Below are 19,924 nucleotides of genomic sequence, written 5' to 3' on the forward strand. Positions count from 1 at the left end.
CAGACCTGGTTAAGTTGGTTGGATTTCACAGTCTATTTACAGACCACAGTGCCCGGTTTGGGTGTAGGTCTCTTCAGCCCAATTTATAGGGTCAAAGGCATATATGAAGCCGTAAGTTGGGTCAGAAGATCTGAAATCCGTATGGGCAGTGCAGTCTATATGCTGCCGTAAAATACAGCTACCTTAGGGAATAGTTCCCAGCTTCCAAAAGACCCCGGGTGCCATCAAAATCTGGATTTAAAGGAGCACTGCAGCAGTTTTTTATTGCTTCGTCCATTTGTCATCAATAATGTGTTACAGTGAGTGTAAAGTACTTACCAGTCGCCGTCTTCTGACGTTCTGCCCATTGTTGTCTACTGCCATTTTCAGCGGTGCTCCATTCCTCTCTTGCACCTTGCCACCACTGCTCTTTTATGCCAGGTCGTTAGTTCCTTTCTTAATATAAGTCTATGTGAGCCTCTTTCATAGACTTGACAAAGTGACTTCCGATCACAGAGAAGATACTGTAGTGAGTCAGCTCATCTCATCTACATTCACGTGATGCAGGAGAGGAGAGGAGCAGCGCAGGAAACGGTAGACGAGAACAATGGGTTTACGCAGTCCTTTCTTAATGTAAGTCTATGAGAGCCTTTTTCATAGACTTGACGAAGTGACTTCCAGTCCCGCAGAAGACTCTGAAGTGAGTTGGCTCCTATCCGCTACGGTCATGTGATGCAGGAGTGGAAAGGAGCATCTCTGGAAACTGCAGACGAGAACAATAGGTTTACGCATTGCTTTCTTAATGTAAGTCTATGAGAGCCTCTTTCATAGACTTAACAAAGTGGCTTCCGGAGACACTGTAAGAAGTCGGCTCGACTCGGTTACAGTCATGTGATGCAGTAGAGGAAAGGAGCAGCACTGAAAACTGCAGACGAGAACAATGGGTTTACGCATTTTTTTCTTAATGTAAGTCTATGAAAGCCTTTTTCATAGACTTAACCAGGTGACTTCCAGTCCCACAGAAAACGCTGAAGTGAGTCGGCCTGTCTCAGCTACGATCACATGATGCAGGAGTGGAAAGGAGCAGCGCTGGAAACGGCAGATGAGAACAATGGGTTTACGCATTTCTTTCTTAATATAAGTCTATGAGAGCCTTTTTCATAGACTTAACAAAGTGTCTTCCGGAGACGCTGTAGTAAGTCGGCTCATCTCAGTTACGGTCACGTGATTCAGGAGAGGAAAGGAGAAGCACAGGAAACGGGAGATGAGAACAATGGGTTTACGCATTCCTTTCTTAATATAAGTCTATGAGAGCCTCTTTCATAGACCTAACAAAGTGGCTTCTAGTCACGCAGAAGACACTGTAGTGAGTCATCTCATCTCAGCTATGGTCATGTGATTCAGGAGAGGAAAGGAGCAGCGCAGGAAACGGCAGATGAGAACAATGGGTTTATGAATTCCTTTCTTAATGTAAGTCTATGAGAGCCTCTTTCATAGACTTAACAAAGTGTCTTCCGGAGACACTGTAAGAAGTCGGCTTGACTCGGTTACGGTCATGTGATGCAGGAGAGGAAAGGAGCAGCGCAGGAAACGGCAGACGACAACAATGGGTTTACGTATTCCTTTCTTAATGTAAGTCTATGAGAGCATTTTTCATAGACTTAACCAGCTGACTTCCTGTCCCACAGAAAACGCTGAAGTGAGTCGGCCCATCTCGGCTACGATCACATGATGCAGGAGTGGAAAGGAGCAGCGCTGGAAACGGCAGATGAGAACAATGGGTTTACACATTTCTTTCTTAATGTAAGTCTATGAGAGCCTTTTTCATAGACTTAACAAAGTGTCTTCCGGAGACGCTGTAGTAAGTCCGCTCATCTCAGTTACGGTCACGTGATTCAGGAGAGGAAAAGATCAGCACAGGAAACGGGAGATGAGAACAATGGGTTTACGCATTCCTTTCTAAATGTAAGTCTATGAGACCTTCTTTCATAGACTTAACAAAGTGTCTTCCAGTCACGCAGGAGACACTGTAGTAAGTCGTCTCGTCTTGGCTATGATCACATGATGCAAGAGAGGAAAAGAGCAGCGCAGGAAACGACAGACGAGAACAATGGTTTTAAGCATTCCTTTCTTAATGTAAGTCTATGAGAGCCTCTTTCATAGACTTAACAAAGCGGCTTCTAGTCACACAGAAGACACTGTAGTGAGTTGGCTCGTCTCAGCTACCTACGTGATGCAGGAGAGGAAAGAAGCCGGCTGTAAACGGCAGACAACAACAATAGCATTACGCTCTTACTGTTCACGCATTAATAATGGTTAATGGAAGGAGCAATAAATAAAAATGCCATGGTGCTACTTTACCATAACAATAAAGATTATTTTGGCATCAAAAATGTATAAAAATATGGACGTCACCCCCTGACACACTAGGGCATGTAATTGTCACCGTTGTCATTTTCTGTTAATGTTATCCATCTAAGAGAACTAAAAAGCAGACAAACAAAATATTAGAAACAAAAAAAACTCGTCAAAATTTTAGAAGTTTATGAAAAGAAATAGAGTATCCAATATTATTACCCCTTCTAGGTTTTAGCACACATTACTAATATTTATTAAACTTACTGTTCTGGTTGGTAACCATTATCCCAGTAATGACAATAATAGAAATACTAATCCAAAATGTGAATGAAATGACTAATTTATTGTTTTTTTGTTATAATATTTGGTGTTTTTCTTCTTTTTTCCTGTTACCTGCAGCTCCTTCGCTTGCCGCTGCCTTTGCCCTTCCGCTTCTTGCGTGCGATCTGCTCTAATCTGTACCTTTCTCGCTTTCTTTCCTCCTCTTCTGACCAGTTCTGGGGTACAGGGATAAGTTCTTCTCACAGACACATCTCACAGCTAAAGAAAAGATACAGAATACAGGTACCGGTCACCGCCAGTCCCCTTCATCATCATCCTCATCATCATCGCGGGAGATTTATCCACTGACGCACGAGTTCACAAATTTGCAAAATTTGCCAAAACACCAACTCACTGAGTGTTCGTTTATCATTACCCTGATGCACGTATACACTGATATTCTGCACCAAAATATTGACTCTTCCTCTTCGCCCCTCCACCATTCGCTGTGCGAGTGTTCAAAAGCACTTACAAACTTTTAATGCTCCTTACGTCACTTGTGCCTTATACTAAATCATTTATGCATAATAACCACCATAGTCGATGGTCCCCATATAAATGTATCACTCGTACACGTTCTGTTATGTTGGGACTTACAAATAAGTGTACTATATACCGTAGTTCCAGATCCTTGAGTTTTCTCCTAGCCCATGACCCACTCCCCATCTATGAGATAAAACGTCCCCGGCTCCACATTTGGTGGATTTTGCCACTACGGAGTCTGGAGAGTGCTTTTATTATGTCCATCACCCCTGAAGTGGATTCAGTGGACACCAGGTTGTGCAATTTCATTATTCCCGATTGACCGCATTGGCAAAATCTGCAATGGAGGTTGTGACTAGAGCCTAAGTAGAAGTCCCCAAATAATCTTCTGGAAAATCTGAGGATAAACTGTATGGCTGCAGTTATTGTAGAGGTTGTCACACAACATCTCCAAACTCCTGCCGAACTGACAAGTTTTGCACTGACAAGGTTGAAAAGTCACCGTATTATGTTACACCCAGAAACAGAGACTTAAGGCTGCTTTACACACAACGATATCGCTAGTGATCTCGTTAGCGATGTGACATGCCAGATCGTAGATACGATTTGCCGAGAGCGCACATAGGTTGTTTTTGTAGCGCCGGTCACAAAACGACCTATGTGCGATCTCGGCAAATCGTATCTACGATCTGGCATGTCACATCGTTAACGAGATCACTAGCGATATCGTTGTGCGTAAAGCAGCCTTTACACCGGCACAAAGGCAGGGTGCCCACATACATAAAATGCCACTTATTTAGAGACATTCTGTGGGTGGGTATCTGTGCCTATGGTGGTGGTCGACACCAACTCTTACTGCCATTGCTCTTGGCCTTTTTGCTGGCATTGCTTTGCACTGGTTCCCTGCCTGTCAATGCTCTCTTTCTCTAGCTGCCATTTCTTATTACCACCTGACTTGCTGACATTACTATCCTTGGGTTGCCTGACTGTTATTAATCCTCTCCAGCAGCCTGCCTGTCATTACTCCCCTTGGGCTGCCTGGCTGTCATTACTCCCCTTGGGCTGCCTGGCTGTCATTACTCCCCTTGGGCTGCCTGGCTGTCAATACTCCCCTTTGTCTGCCTGTCTGTTATTACTCCTCTTGGGCTGCCTGGCTATCAATACTTCCCTTGGGCTGCCTGTCTGTCATTACTCTCCTTGGGCTGCTTGGCTATCAAAACTCCCCTTGGGCTGCCTGGCTATCAATACTTCCCTTGGGCTGCCTGTCTGTCATTACTCTCCTTGCGCTGCCTGGCTATCAAAACTCCCCTTGGGCTGCCTGGCTATCAATACTTCCCTTGAGCTGCCTGGCTGTCATTACTCCACTTGCCCTGCCTGGCTGTCATTACTCCACTTGCCCTGCCTGGCTGTCAATACTTCCCTTGGGCTGCCCGGCTGTCATTACTCCCATTGGTCTGCCTGGCTTTCAATACTCCCCTTTGGCTGCCTGACTGTCAATACTCCCCTTCGGCTGCCTGGCTGTCAATACTTCCCTTGGGCTACCTGGCTGTCAATACTCCCCTTGGGCTACCTGGCTGTCAATACTCCCCTTGGGCTGCCTGGCTGTCATTACTCCCCTTGGGCTGCCTGGCTGTCATTACGCCCCTTTGGCTGCCTGGCTGTCATTACTCCCCTTGGGCTGCCTGGCTGTCATTACTCCCCTTGGGCTGCCTGGCTGTCATTACTCCCCTTGGGCTGCCTGGCTGTCATTACTCCCCTTGGGCTGCCTGGCTGTCATTACTCCCCTTGGGCTGCCTGGCTGTCATTACTCCCCTTGGGCTGCCTGGCTGTCATTACTCCCCTTGGGCTGCCTGGCTGTCATTACTCCCCTTGGGCTGCCTGGCTGTCATTACTCCCCTTGGGCTGCCTGGCTGTCACTTCTCCCCTTGGGCTGCCTGGCTGTCATAATTCCCCTTGGACTGCCTGCCTGTCAATACTCCCCTTGGGCTGCCTGGCTGTCATTACTCCTCTTGGCTGCCTGGCTTTCAATACTCCCCTTGGGCTGCCTTCCTGTGAATACTCTCCTTGGGCTGCCCGGCTGTCATTACTCCCATTGGTCTGCCTGGCTGTCATTACTCCTCTTGGCTGCCTGGCTTTCAATACTCCCATTGGTCTGCCTGGCTGTCAATACTCCCCTTGGGCTGCCTGGCTGTTATTATTCAACTTGGGTGGGCTAGCTGTCATTACTCCCTTGGGCTGCCTGGCTGTCAATACTCCCCTTGGGCTGCTAGGTTGTCATCACTCCCCTCTAACTGCCTGGCTGTCATCACCCCCCTCTAACTGCCTGGCTGTCATCACCCCCCTCTAACTGCCTGGCTGTCATCACCCCCCTCTAACTGCCTGGCTGTCATCACTCCCCTCTAACTGCCTGGCCATCCTCAGCCTACATATGATTCCATCAATTTCCTTTCAGTAATTCTTCCTTTTGTGTCCAGGTGTTTGGGCCAGTCTGCGCTCCAGCAATCGCCTTATCACCACCCAAACACCACTGGTCGACGTTGGTGCACGACTTGCGGGAAAGGACCACACCACCCCGTCTTACACGGACCACACCACCCTGCAAAACCAGCTGTTAAAGCGCCAGGCTGCCTTGTATATTTTTGGAGAGAAATCTCAGCTGAGGGTAAGAAGTAATCACTAAATGTACCATTGCTTGCATGGAGTGCAAAGGGATCATAAAGGGTTTTATTGTTTTGGGGTTTTTTTTGTTTTTTTTTTTAAAAGCTATAATATAAACCTTACTACTATTTTGCATTGTCATATTTATTTTGCCTGCAGTGTAAAGAATGGTGAAATTTAACAAAAGGGATGTTGCAACTGAAAATAATGCAGATTTGTTATGTGTTACGTTTGGAGAGCTTGGTGACACCTTGTTTCGGTGGCTTTTACTGGTTGTATAGAGTATGACACCTTGTTTCCATAGCTTTTACTGGTTGTGTAGAGTATGACACCTTGTTTCGGTGGTTTTTACTGGTTGTATAGAGTATGACACCTTGTTTCGGCGGTTTTTACTGGTTGTATAGAGCATGACACCTTGTTTCCGTAGCTTTTACTGGTTGTATAGAGTATGACACCTTGTTTTGGCGGCTTTTACTGGATGTATAGAGTATGACACCTTGTTTCGGTGGTTTTTACTGGTTGTATGGAGTATGACACCTTGTTTCGGTGGTTTTTACTGGTTGTATGGAGTATGACACCTTGTTTCGGTGGTTTTTACTGGATGTATAGAGTATGACACCTTGTTTCGGTGGTTTTTACTGGTTGTATGGAGTATGACACCTTGTTTCGGTGGTTTTTACTGGTTGTATGGAGTATGACACCTTGTTTCGGTGGTTTTTACTGGTTGTATGGAGTATGACACCTTGTTTCGGCGGCTTTTACTGGTTGTATAGAGTATGACACCTTCTTTTGGCTGTTTTTAGTGGTTGTATAGAGTATGACACCTTGTTTCGGTGGTTTTTACTGGTTGTATAGAGCATGACATTTTCTTTCGGTGACTTTTACTGGTTGTATAGAGTATGACACCTTCTTTCGGTGGTTTTTACTGGTTGTATAGAGCATGACACCTTCTTTCGGTGGTTTTTACTGGTTGTGTAGAGCATGACACCTTGTTTCGGTAGTTTTTACTGGTTGTATAGAGCATGACACCTTGTTTCGGTGGTTTTTACTGGTTGTATAGAGCATGACACCTTGTTTCGGTAGCTTTTACTGGTTGTATAGAGTATGACACCGTGTTTCGGCGTTTTTTAGTGGTTGTATAGAGTATGACACCTTCTTTTGGCTGTTTTTAGTGGTTGTATAGAGTATTCCCCGGTGATTGTTGGACGCTCTGTCACGTATATCGTCCAGCACACTTTTATGTAGCCGTTTCCAGTCTAGTGGAACTGTAATGTGTCGCGGCCCCGTCCCCGGCACTAGGCTTTATCAGCACATTCCCGCATAGCGGCGGTGATCAACGCTCGCTACCATCGGCCTCCGCTTACATACACAACTCGGTGATCCCACGACCCATGATCTTAACCCGCCGTGCCTGCAGGACGTTGCTCCTCGTCGTGTGACATTCCTCTTCCTATCACTTCCATTTTATGGCCTCGGTCCAAGAATATCAGCAGCAGAAATTCCAAAAAATAAAATCGAAATTTCTCCATGAGTGGTTCGATGTCCTCTCCCGTCCTAGAAGGGAACGTCATCACCCGTTACACTTGTCTGTGGGGTCTATCATGTCTATACAGTAGTCTATGAGCTAAACCAGGCTGATACATTGTAACAACGCATCAGAAGCGGATTGTTTGGACCCCTCTGTATTCGGGGGTTAGTTGGCTTCTCTATAGGGGGTCCCGTCCCATTATCTCTCTGTATTATGGGCTCTCCAGGCGGCCAGCGATCCGGTGATCCCTCCCGGTGCAGCTCCTGGCTACTGGCCAAGTCCCGCCACTCTTGTAGTGCAGATATGTGAAGCATCCCTGGCCCCGCGGCCTCTCCGGCACCTTCCTGACATTCATTAAGTGGCGATGGCCGCTCCGCATTCATTATTCGTGTTTGTTATGGAGACCGCGTCCGTTCCGAGAGCCATCATTTATCTTATAGATTGGCTTTACATACCAGCTCTGGAGCTCGGCAGGAAGCCGCTCGCTGTATACACCCGTCATCGATGTCACATTAGGAAGACGGCGGGGGCCACACATTGCACACTTATTGGTGACTTATTAGGGGCTTCAAGTAATTCTCTCTAGTCACATCCAAAGCTGCCTGCAAAAGTATGCTAGTCAGCTTAGCTGTATCTTTCATCTGAGCTTTCATAGTGTCCTGCTCTTTGCTGCAGAATCAGATGGGACTATAGTGGAAAAGGCAAAGGAACATAGAGACGTGCAAAGTGGGAATCACAGCATTGTCAGGATGCACGAAATAGACAGTCTATCGTCTGAGTCATGATAGGTCTCAGCATTGTACATGTGAATGCATAGTGTTGGGGGGGTATAGCGCTGAGTATGGTGGGGTATGGCGCCGAGTATGGTGGGGAATGGCGCCGAGTATGGTGGGGAATGGCGCCGAGTATGGTGAGAAATGGCGCCGAGTATGGTGGGGAATGGCGCCGAGTATGGTGGGGAATGGCGCCGAGTATGGTGGGGAATGGCGCCGAGTATGGTGGGGAATGGCGCCGAGTTTGGTGGGGAATGGCGCCGAGTATGGTGGGGAATGGCGCCGAGTATGGTGGGGAATGGCGCCGAGTATGGTGGGGAATGGCGCCGAGTATGGTGGGGAATGGCGCCGAGTATGGTGGGGAATGGCGCCGAGTATGGTGGGGAATGGCGCCGAGTATGGTGGGGAATGGCGCCGAGTATGGTGGGGAATGGCGCCGAGTATGGTGGGGAATGGCGCCGAGTATGGTGGGGAATGGCGCCGAGTATGGTGGGGTATGGCGCCGAGTATGGTGGGGTATGGTGCCGAGTATGGTGGGGTATGGCGCCGAGTATGGTGGGGTATGGCGCGGCGCATGGAGGGGTATAGTTCGGCGTGTGGTGGGGTATAGCACAGCATATAGTGTGTCATATGGTGGGGTATAGTGCAGCATATAGTGTGGGGTATAGTCCGGCGTGTTGGAGAATGAGTTTGGGGGTGGTATGGCATGTGTTGGGTGGTGCGGTATGCTGCAATGTGGCGTAGGATGATGCAGAGCAAGATGGGTGGCGCAGAGTCGCTCAGTGTGTGGTAGGGTGTAGTGCAGCGTGTTGTGGGGTGTAGAGTGACGTGTTGGAGAATGACACAGTGAGTTCAGGGATGGCGTGGTGCAGTATTGTGCAGTGTTGGGTAGTGCGGTATTCTGCAATGTGATTCAGCATGTTGGAGGGTGATGCAGCGTTTTGTCAGGGTGGCGCAGTGTGTGTTGCGGGGTGGCGCAGCCTGTTGGGGGGTAGCGCGCTGTATTGCGGGGTGGTGTGTTGACGGGGTGGTGCGGCGTTGTTGACGGGCTGGCGCAGTGTGTTGGGGGGTGGTGCGGTGTGTTGGGGGGTGGGGCAGCGTGTTGCGGGAGGTGCTGTCTGAAGCTGCCCCTTCTGTATTGTGAACATGTCTTTTCTGCCATCAGGGCTTTAAGTTTGACTTCGCTCTGAATTGTGAGTTTGTGCCGGTGGAGTTTGGTGACAACCGTCAGGTGAAAGCGAGCTTTAAGAAGCTGATGAGGGCCTGTGTGCCCAGCAGCGTGCCCGGAGACTCCGACGCCACTTTTTTCAAGTCACTGGGAGACTCTGAGTGGTTCTTGCAGGTGAGTCTCATGCTTTGTTCTCAGATGATCTGAATGGAGTGCAGCACCGTGACTGGGCTTATCAGTTATCCACCATGCTCTACACTCCCACATCTCTCCTCTCTGACTTGCTGGGAGGCTCACAGTGAAGTTCATCCTATTTTCCCGGATGTCGCAGGGTGTCATGACTAATATGTTTAAATACTCTGTGCAAGTAATCCGTCCACCCTGCTTTACCTTCCTACATCTCTCTCTTCTCTAATCCTACCTCTGCCACCTCCAGGCCCTCCTTTCCATCTTCTCCTTTGCTGCACCTGTAATGACCTCCTCCTGCGAGACTTTTCTACCCTCTTCCTGTAATCCAGCACACATGGGTCCATCTGATGGCGGATTATCGGAATGTTTCTGCCCGTTTCTTTTGCTCACGTGCTGTGCATTTCTCCCGCAGATACACAGAATAATCCAGCTTTCCGTGATCATATCCGAGCTCCTGGAGTGCGGCTCCTCCGTGATGGTCAGTCTGGAAGACGGATGGGATATCACCACCCAGGTAAAGCCACGTGACTCCCCCAAAAATGGAGGAAAGGGGGTCACTTAATAGGATTATGGGCGTTACCAGTGTCAGATTTGCCTGTGTAATGGCAGTCGTTTCGGTTTTCACTCCGCTTTCCCAGGAATGGGTAAAACAATCTGTTTCTGGGAAAGCTGGGTGATGACCATTATGGTCTCTGGGGCAGCTCCAGGCACCCAACTTTCTTGAGACCTAAATACAAATCTGCTGGGGTAGCCAATAGAAGCGGGTTTATTGTGCGGCTCGGCACATTTGCCACTCCATCGTCTAGGAAAACTGGAGCTATAATGGCAGCGATCCTGCTTCTAGGAAAGTTGGGTGACTCAGCATGGCCACCATTACAGGGTTCGGTGAGAGAATCTCTATAATGAGCTAGATTTGCTATTGGGGTCTTCAGCCGTGCGGTGACCCCTGCAGTGTTGGGTGTTGCGGTGTGCTGCAATGTAGCGCAGCGTGTTGGATGGTGGCGCGGCGTGTTGCTACCACCCAGCTTTTCCAGGAAACTGCTGAGAAGTGTCGGGGGTGATGTTTTGATCGAAGAGGACCAGGATTGCTGTTTATTGTCGGCTTCATCCTGCAGATCATCTCCCTGGTGCAGCTCCTCGGAGACCCCTTTTACCGCACCCTCGACGGCTTCCGCATGTTGATAGAGAAGGAGTGGCTTTCTTTTGGCCACAAATTCAGCCAGCGCTCCAACCTGTCGCTCAGCAGCCAAGGCAGCGGATTCGTGCCCATCTTTCTGCAGTTCCTGGACTGTGTCCATCAGGTGAGAGGATTTTGGAAACTTTTTATTGCAGTGACACGAGTGTGGGGTTTTATGGAGACGTCATCAATATGAGATCGGTGGAGATCGGACCCTCAGCACTCCCCCCGATCAGCTCGGTACAAGGCATTGAATTGAATAAAGGCTGGAAAACACCTTTAACTTTGCTCTTACTTATTTCCAGAAACAGTATGCCTCCAGTCACATTCAAAGCAGCACTTAGGCTATGTGCACATGTAGCCGATTTCTTCTGCACAAAAAAAAGCATGTTTTGGCAGGCAAAACTGCTGAAAAAAAAGCGCTTTATCATGCTTCTTTTCATGCTTCTTTTCATGCTTCTTTTCATGCTTCTTTTCATGTTTCTTTTCATGCTCCTTTTCATGTTTCTTTTCATGTTTCTTTTCATGCTCCTTTTCAATGTGTATTTTCGATGTTTCTTTTCATGGCTTCTTTTCCTGTTTCTTTTCATGCTTCTTTTATCTATTGACATAGGGAAAACGTAGGAAAAAAAAAAGCAGAAACAATTGACATGCTGCTTCTTTTTTTCTGCATCAAAATCTGCAAGAAAAAAAAAAGCAGCGTGTGCACACCACGTCACGATTCTCATAGACTTTGCTGGGATGCTTTTTTCCTTGCAGTATTGATTAAAAATCTGCAAAAAGAAAAAGCATGAAAAAATGAAGGCTGGGTTCACATGTTGCATATTTGGTGCAGATTTTCCACCCATAATTTGCGCATCATTTTACATCACCAGCAGTTTAGATGCTCAGTTTTTTTTATTTGTTTTTTTTTTTGGTGTTTTTTTTTTTTTTGCACACAATTTATTCAGAAATTGGCTTTTGTTGCATTTCTTAAACGTCGAGCATGTCAGTTTTCCTTGCAGAAACCCACCTTTTTGGTGATGATTTTACCCACTTGTTTCATTGGAGACCCTAAATCCACAAGTTATCGCTCTGCCCTTGCATTGTTTTGGTGCATTTGTGCAAAAAAAAAAATAATGCAATAATAATTGTCAAAATATGCATGGATTTTAGATACAGGAATGTTGCGGATTTCAGTTAAGAAAAGAAATCTTCACCAAATTCACCTAAGGCTTATGTGCCCACGGGGACATTGTCCTGCGGATATATCCGCAAGACATTCCGCAGGTGCTCCCAGAAATCCGCAACAGAACTTTCTCTGTTTCAATGGAATGTCCCGCGGATATGGTGCGGGCATTCTGCATTGAGGATACAGTACCATGGCTTCGGCACTGCATCCTCAATGCAGAACAAGTGCTGCAGTGATCGGGGTGCTCATACTTACCTCCATCATGCAGCACCTCGCTTTCCGGCGGCCGGGTCACTGTCAGGCAGCGTCTGGTTCACTGTGCTGGAGGTGGGCGGGCCTGAACTAGCTCCGGCTGTCACATGACCGGAGCTCGTGCAGGCCCCACCCACCTCTTCCTTCCTGTACCTGGCTGACTCCACCGCGCTGCTGCCGCTACACCGGACGGAGAAAGTGACTCGGGTCTCTATCAAGGAAGGTAAGTATATGGGACCCTGCGGAGAAATCCGCAACAATAATTGACATGCTGCAGATTTTTCCGCACAATTTCCGCTGCGGAAAAATCCGCAGCGTGGGCACAGCATTTCCCAAATGCCATAGAAATGTCTGGGGAGTAGCTGTGCTGCAGATTTCTGGAAAATCCGCTGCTTTTCCGCGAGAAATCCGCGGCAAAATCCGCGCATTTTCCGCAGCGTGGGCACATAGCCTAAGACCCCGTATCCCACACACTGGGACCTACATACACACTCGTTGCTCTTTTTTTGCACCATAGGACTTGTCTGATGGACGTCTATGTAGCAAGAATCCAAAATTTAGCATTATTCCCCCCCACCCTCTTATACAATCTAGTACAGCTGGACATCATGGTCGCGTCTCCTCCATCCTCACTCGCAGACCTCCATATCCCGGCACATGAGGACCTGATTATTGGCGTCTGGTTACTATGTACACATCCATACGTTCCCCTTCCCCTGGCAGCGGCTGCAGACGGCCGATGACAGATCCTCGTTTCATTTCTATGGTTGCAGAAACTTGTCCACACGCCAGGCCGAGTTATAAATATCCCTGCCAGGAACGATGTGAGCCGCTCCGGCATGTAATCTCCTATAACAGATCACTGTTTATAATCTCCGACAATCCGCAGGTGTCACATCGCGCCTCCAGGATCCTTACAGTGACCAGAACCCAGATCTTCCTAAGTAAAATGCAAACTATTGCTCTCTGTTATCACACGCCGTTTCCTTAGCAGCAATGTTGGTCAGTCTGAATTTGATTGTCAGATAGCGCTCAATGCCAAGAGGCTGCTGTTAAAGTAACGTATAAAACGGGAATGGCGATTGTGGGCGATATAAGTATTCGTACCTGTCTATGTGACTTTCCCCCGGAGTATTATCTGTGCCCCTCTTGGCTCTCGTGTGCCCATATCCTAGGGTCCATCACGCCAAAAAACAACACGCGTCTCTGCCAGGAGAGAACGTCCCGCAGGCTTGTTTATGCCAAATTTTCCAGGTGTCAGCTGAATCCAGAATCATGTAAAATCCTCCATTGTGTTACTTTATTTACTTCTAAGAATAACATCTGCGAGGACAGAGGATAAAATTGTCCAGCGATGTCACCGCTCTGCCGCTCTCCGGTTTTGTGAGCCGGCACGCTAGAAACGTTAGCCCATAACTAAAGGCTCCACCATACATATTGGACTAATGGCAGCCAAACTTGCCGATTATCAGTGGGTTCGGCTGACAGCCCAATGTGTACCGGGGTCCTAGACCTTGATAGTTGGAGGAGATGAGGATCCGGCATGTCTGATATCAGACACAGAGATCTCTGGCAGCAGACGGGGTGCGCGGCGGAGTGACCTGCATCAACTGGTTTTGACATTTTGGGATTTACTTGTCTGGGTACTCTAGGGGTCTCAATGCGACCACATTCACCGAACATCCTTTTACCAGGTGGAGGCCAATAGAGTGTTCCGTTGGCCTCCGTCTGGTCATTTCTATCTGCATACTCTTGCTAAACCATGAAGTGCATGTTTTTTTCAATTGTTATCCATTCTAGACATGTACCTGGCATCCATAAAGACTGTGGCCACTGTCGGACTTGCGCTTGCGGAGAGTGTGCATTTAACAGAGGCCACAAACGCCAGATGCGCCTTGCTTTATCTACACTGCTGCATTGTAACAAATCCTCAGCTGTCTGGAATTTGTAGCTTCTGAGTAGAAGCTACTCAAGCTACTCATAAGCAGGGTTGCATCTCTGCAAGCAAGGTTGCATCTCTGCAAGCAAGGTTGCATCTCTGCAAGCAAGGTTTGCATCTCTGGAAGCAAGGTTGCATCTCTGCAAGCAAGGTTTGCATCTCTGCAAGCAAGGTTTGCATCTCTGCAAGCAAGGTTTGCATCTCTGCAAGCAAGGTTTGCATCTCTGCAAGCAAGGTTTGCATCTCTGCCAGCAAGGTTTGCATCTCTGCCAGCAAGGTTTGCATCTCTGCAAGCAAGGTTGCTGTCACTGTATCCAGCATAAGGAGTAATCTGGCTCTGCTCGCTTCAGCACCGGGATGGGAGCAGGTCCGGGATTGCACCACCTCTGCGCACACGGTCATCCTGACCAGCGGTGACACTCTAACCAATTGCTCGATCCGGTCACGTTTCTCTCTCGTTTTCTTTTTTTGCAGATACACAATCAGTATCCCACAGAGTTTGAGTTCAACCGTCACTATCTGAAGTTCCTGGCGTTTCATCACGTCTCCAATCGCTTCAAGACGTTCCTGCTGGACTCTGACTACGAGCGGCTGGAGCACGGTATGTGACGGCGGCACTGCCCCCCCCCCCCACGCTGCTCTCACCATTCCACCAGGGACCTTAATAATTGCAAGTCATGTTTAGGGAAGCGAAGGTCGATGACCGGCGGAGCTATGGGAGGAATGTGCAGAATCCAGGATTTGTGTCCTCTCCATCATAACTCACTGATGAGGCAGCAATCGCCTGCACCATGGACCAGCGGCTTCTGACACCACAACACATGGATTATAGCCGGGGGAGGGGGCGAGTGCTAATGAAACAAGTTCAGGCCCCATTGCATGAGGCATGTTTACAAGATCCAATTTATTATTGCATCTGCACCTTTTTTATGTCTCCTTTTTGGTGTTTTTCTCTTCTTTTTTTTTTCTCCTTTTCCTTGTCCTTTTTGATCCCCTCTTTTTTCCTCTCCTTTTTTTCCCCCTCTCCTTTTTTTCCTCCTCTCCTTTTTTTCCTCCTCTCCTTTTTTTTCCCTCTCCTTTTTTTTCCCTCTCCTTTTTTTTTCCTCTCCTTTTTTTTTGCCTCTCCTTTTTTTTTTTGCCTTTTTATTCTCCTTTTCCTTTTTTTCTCCTTTTTCTTTTTTTTCTCCTTTTGTTTGCTTTTATATTCTCCTTTTTTGCTTTTTTTTTTTTTGCTTTTTTTCCCCCTCTTTTTGTTTTCCCCCTCCCCCCCCCCCCCTTGTATGTGTTAACCCGTGTTTTTTTTTTTATGTTTTTTTATGTTTGCCATTATGGTCGAGGTTTGGGGCTTATCCAGAAGTTTTCGGCTAATCCACGAATTGCGACTTTTTAAAAAACGCCACTCAATTTTTGCACAAATGTCCCTTATTCCCCTCCTCCTCGAGCATCATTATTTACGGTTGAAATTTTTAAGCACATTTCATCAGAGCGTGCGACTTTTTGCACTAAAAAGTTTTGGGGGAAAAAAAAAAACATTTTTGACTTTGCGCAAAATGAAACGCGTGCAGAATTTGGAAGAAACTGGCACAAAAAACATCAACAAAAAAAGAGCAAATGAAGAATTGGGGCCACTGTGATTTGTAGCTATTAAAGCCCTCTGATGTCTGCTCCTTATTGGGGGTATTGTTGGGGTTACACCCCAAAATGTACATATGGAGGACAGAGGGGAAGTGAAGACGCTGGCGATTTAGGGCGGTGGACACCATTTTTGTTGCAGACCATCGTCTGTTGGAAAGTTGCAGAATTGTTTGTGTGCCTGGCTTTTGGGAAAGGACAGTATATGATTGTATCACGTGGCGCGGCCTCTTCTTGCCTCTGACTGGAGACCCTTTTTCGTTGCAGGGACCTTATTCGAGGATAAGGGCGACAAGCACACGAGGAGAGGAATCTGCATCTGGGAGTACATCGAGCGGACGCACAGGAAGAGCCCCGTCTTCTTCAACTATCTCTATGCTCCAACCGAACTGGAGGTACAAGAGAGGGAACGAGGCACCGGCCTCCTCGTCCGGCCTCCACCTCTATAACCTCCCTTGTCTTGTCTCTTCTAGCCTCTAAAACCAAGTGCCAACATTTCCACCCTGAGGAAGTGGGAGTATTACACGGAGGAGACCCTGGCCTCGGGTCCGTCCTATGACTGGACCACCGTCCTGTCTCGTCTGAACTCGTCTGAAGAACAGGCGGAGGAGACGTCGCAGCAAGGGAAGAGGAAAGTGGTGTGGCCGTGCTATGACGATGTGGCCAAAGTGCAGCCGGACGCCATCACGCACCTGATGAATGTAAGCTCTTGTGGCTGCACCATTACTCTTCTAGAAATAAGGCACTTTATGGTACAAAGCCAAGACCCTGCAGACTCCGCGCAGCGTGCGACTCCCTCCCCGTGACTCCGCGCAGCGTGCGACTCCCTCCCCGTGACTCCGCGCAGCGTGCGACTCCCTCCCCGTGACTCCGCGCAGCGTGCGACTCCCTCCCCGTGACTCCGCGCAGCGTGCGACTCCCTCCCCGTGACTCCGCGCAGCGTGCGACTCCCTCCCCGTGACTCCGCGCAGCGTGCGACTCCCTCCCCGTGACTCCGCGCAGCGTGCGACTCCCTCCCCGTGACTCCGCGCAGCGTGCGACTCCCTCCCCGTGACTCCGCGCAGCGTGCGACTCCCTCCCTGTGACTCCGCGCAGCGTGCGGCCCCCTCCCTGTGACTCCGCGCAGCGTGCGACTCCCTCCCTGAGACTCCGCGCAGCGTGCGACTCCCTCCCCGTGACTCCGCGCAGCGTGCGGCCCCCTCCCCGTGACTCCGCGCAGCGTGCGGCCCCCTCCCTGTGACTCCGCGCAGCGTGCGACTCCCTCCCTGTGACTCCGCGCAGCGTGCGACTCCCTCCCTGTGACTCCGCGCAGCGTGCGACTCCCTCCCCGTGACTCCGCGCAGCGTGCGGCCCCCTCCCCGTGACTCCGCGCAGCGTGCGGCCCCCTCCCCGTGACTCCGCGCAGCGTGCGACTCCCTCCCCGTGACTCCGCGCAGCGTGCGACTCCCTCCCCGTGACTCCGCGCAGCGTGCGACTCCCTCCCCGTGACTCCGCGCAGCGTGCGACTCCCTCCCCGTGACTCCGCGCAGCGTGCGACTCCCTCCCTGTGACTCCGCGCAACGTGCGGCCCCCTCCCGATATTGTGTTTCCAGGCTCCTCGTACTAGAAAAAGGAACAAAAACCTACCTTAATTGTCCTCAAAGCTTCCACCTAATTCTCAGAAGCAATTTCCTCCTCAAGTTCCCTAATCTGAGTCACATGAGCCCCCGCTCCCCGCTCCGGCCCTTACACCTTTGTCTTGGAGGAAACTTCAGACGGTAACGAAATATAAAGCATCGCAGCGGCATCCTGTAGTGACTATACACAGCGCCGTCCTGAGCACCGCCGCGGTCCAAGAATCCAAATAAAAAGTTATTTCTCCACCTCCCCCCAAAAAAAAACAAAACCATTGTGTGATATCTCTACTCATATACTGCAGTCCTGTGTAACCCCACAAATTACATAATAGGTCTGAGTATAGATATAGTAGATATCACCTGCAGTCCTATGTAACACCACAGATAATAAAGTGATAACACTCTAAGTATTGATAATGTAGATGTCACCTGCAGTCCTATGTAACATCACAGATATCACAGTGATATCTGAGTATAAATAATGTAGATGTCATCTGCAGTCCTATGTAGCACCACAGATAACAGTGATATCTCTGAGCACAGATAATCTAATGTCACCTGCAGTCCTATGTAACACCACAGTGATAACGCGGAGTACACATAATGTAGTAGATGTCACCTGCAGTCCTGTGTAACACCACAGATAACACAGTGATAACCCAGAGTACAGATAATGCAGTAGATGTCACTTGCAGTCCTATGTAACACCACAGATAACACTGATAACTCCGAGTACAGATAATGCAGTAGATGTCACTTGCAGTTGCAGTCCTATGTAACACCACAGATAATAAAGTGATAACACTCTAAGTATTGATAATGTAGATGTCACCTGCAGTCCTATGTAACATCACAGATATCACAGTGATATCTGAGTATAAATAATGTAATGTCATCTGCAGTCCTGTGTAACACCACAGATAACACAGTGATATCTCTGAGTACAGATAATGTAATGTCACCTGCAGTCCTATGTAACACCACAGTGATAACGCGGAGTACACATAATGTAGTAGATGTCACCTGCAGTCCTATATAACACCACAGATAACACAGTGAGATCTCATTGAGTACAGATAATGTAGTAGATGTCACCTGCAGTCCTATGTAACACCACATATAACACAGTGATAACCCAGAGTACAGATAATGCAGTAGATGTCACTTGCAGTCCTATGTAACACCACAGATAACAGTGATATCTCTGAGTACAGATAATGTAGTAGATGTCACCTGCAGTCCTATGTAACACCACATATAACACAGTGATAACCCCGAGTACAGATAATGCAGTAGATGTCACCTGAAGTCCTATGTAACACCACAGATAACACTGATAACTCCGAGTACGGATAATGCAGTAGATGTCACTTGCACTTGCAGTCCTATGTAACACCACACATGGTGCAAGAATTGTAGGATTATTTTTTTATGGACACTGAAACAGTAGAGAAGAGCTGTTGCAGAAGTATACACACCCTTTAGCGATCATCCCTACAAGCTCGCTCCTACTCTACACCCGCTCTCCTCTGCCCGCAGCTCTCCAGGTGAGGTGGTTACGGCTTGGAGAACCCGTCCATTTCTTTCCGCCCCCACACATTTATAAAGCAGAAGTGTCCCTGGGATTTGGCGGTGAGAACCATTGCATCACGTTACCGGGCCGGTTCCTGCCAGCCAGGACGGGGCACGCGGCAGTCGTTCCCTGACCCGCTTCCTCCATCGCGGGTATCGCCTTTCCCGCCCCCTGTCCCTGAGGACGCTGCACTAAATGCTGCTCCATCAGTTCCTCCGGTGTTTTTCCAGGCCGAGAGAACTTTTTACAACCGCAAACCAAAACCTTTTGTGTCCATCTCCTCCTTCCCTACATCTCAAGAATGTGTCTCAGTTACGTTCCCATCTAGAAGTCAGAACAATAGGTCGAGGAGAGGACACGGCGTTGCGCTGCGGCGTTGGCTCCCACTCGCTCTCTCCGGAAAATGATTCCTTTCATTGCTTTTTGGTACAAGGAGAAAAAAAACAGCCAATGTTAATGTTGGCCGGGCGCGCAGCTCGTGTCATGTGTAGGGTCTCCAGCCCCAGAGATCCATACAGAAGAGGTGACCACCAGGGTACGGTGCGCTGATAGGAGAACATTGTGTCCCCGCAGGAGATCGAGCGGCTGGAGAGCATGCTGAACCACAGCCCCGAGCGGTGGCAGCTTCTGTGGGAGAAGGCCAAGGTCCGGCTGAAGGAGGACGCCAAGAAGGAGAATGTAAATACCAGGGGCCGGGACAAAGGCAAAAACACAGACTCCTCTAGCCCACCAGGGATAGATCTCTATTTTTATATTTTTTTTTGCCTTTTATTATTTCATGTGTTTTAGGGAAATTTTTGCAGAACCCTTCCTATGAAAGACATTACAGACGCCACTATATACATAATCTTTACAGCTTGTATATAAAGTAAAGGTTAACCCCTTAGTGTCCGTAAGAGTCAAAATTACTTTTATTTTTTGGGGTGGGGGTGGAGGGGGGGGTTGCCTTTTTACCTCTCCACTTTTTAGTAGCCAAAACATTTTTCCTCTTCCACTGAAGTGAGTGCACGAGGCTTTGGTTATTCTTCTTACTGCCGTTCTGGGACACAAACGTTTGGACACACCTCATTCAAAATGTTTTCTTTATTTTCATGACTCTGAAAATTG

General features: G+C 48.5%; 1 protein-coding gene across 1 annotated transcript in view; it reads left to right on the top strand.

Moving 5' to 3' along the window:
* Window positions 1–19,924, top strand: part of SBF2 (SET binding factor 2) — a 321,660-nt gene that overhangs the window by 274,559 nt on the left and 27,177 nt on the right. Inside the window, exons 30-37 of the mRNA XM_075325834.1 lie at window positions 5,616–5,803; window positions 9,266–9,442; window positions 9,870–9,971; window positions 10,573–10,758; window positions 14,471–14,597; window positions 15,896–16,023; window positions 16,102–16,329; window positions 19,391–19,495. Of these exons, the coding sequence (XP_075181949.1) occupies window positions 5,616–5,803; window positions 9,266–9,442; window positions 9,870–9,971; window positions 10,573–10,758; window positions 14,471–14,597; window positions 15,896–16,023; window positions 16,102–16,329; window positions 19,391–19,495 (1,241 nt within the window). The remainder of the gene's footprint in view (window positions 1–5,615; window positions 5,804–9,265; window positions 9,443–9,869; window positions 9,972–10,572; window positions 10,759–14,470; window positions 14,598–15,895; window positions 16,024–16,101; window positions 16,330–19,390; window positions 19,496–19,924) is intronic.

This window comes from Anomaloglossus baeobatrachus, chromosome 10 (genome assembly GCF_048569485.1).
Source record: "Anomaloglossus baeobatrachus isolate aAnoBae1 chromosome 10, aAnoBae1.hap1, whole genome shotgun sequence".
Classification (NCBI taxonomy): Eukaryota; Metazoa; Chordata; class Amphibia; order Anura; family Aromobatidae; genus Anomaloglossus; species Anomaloglossus baeobatrachus.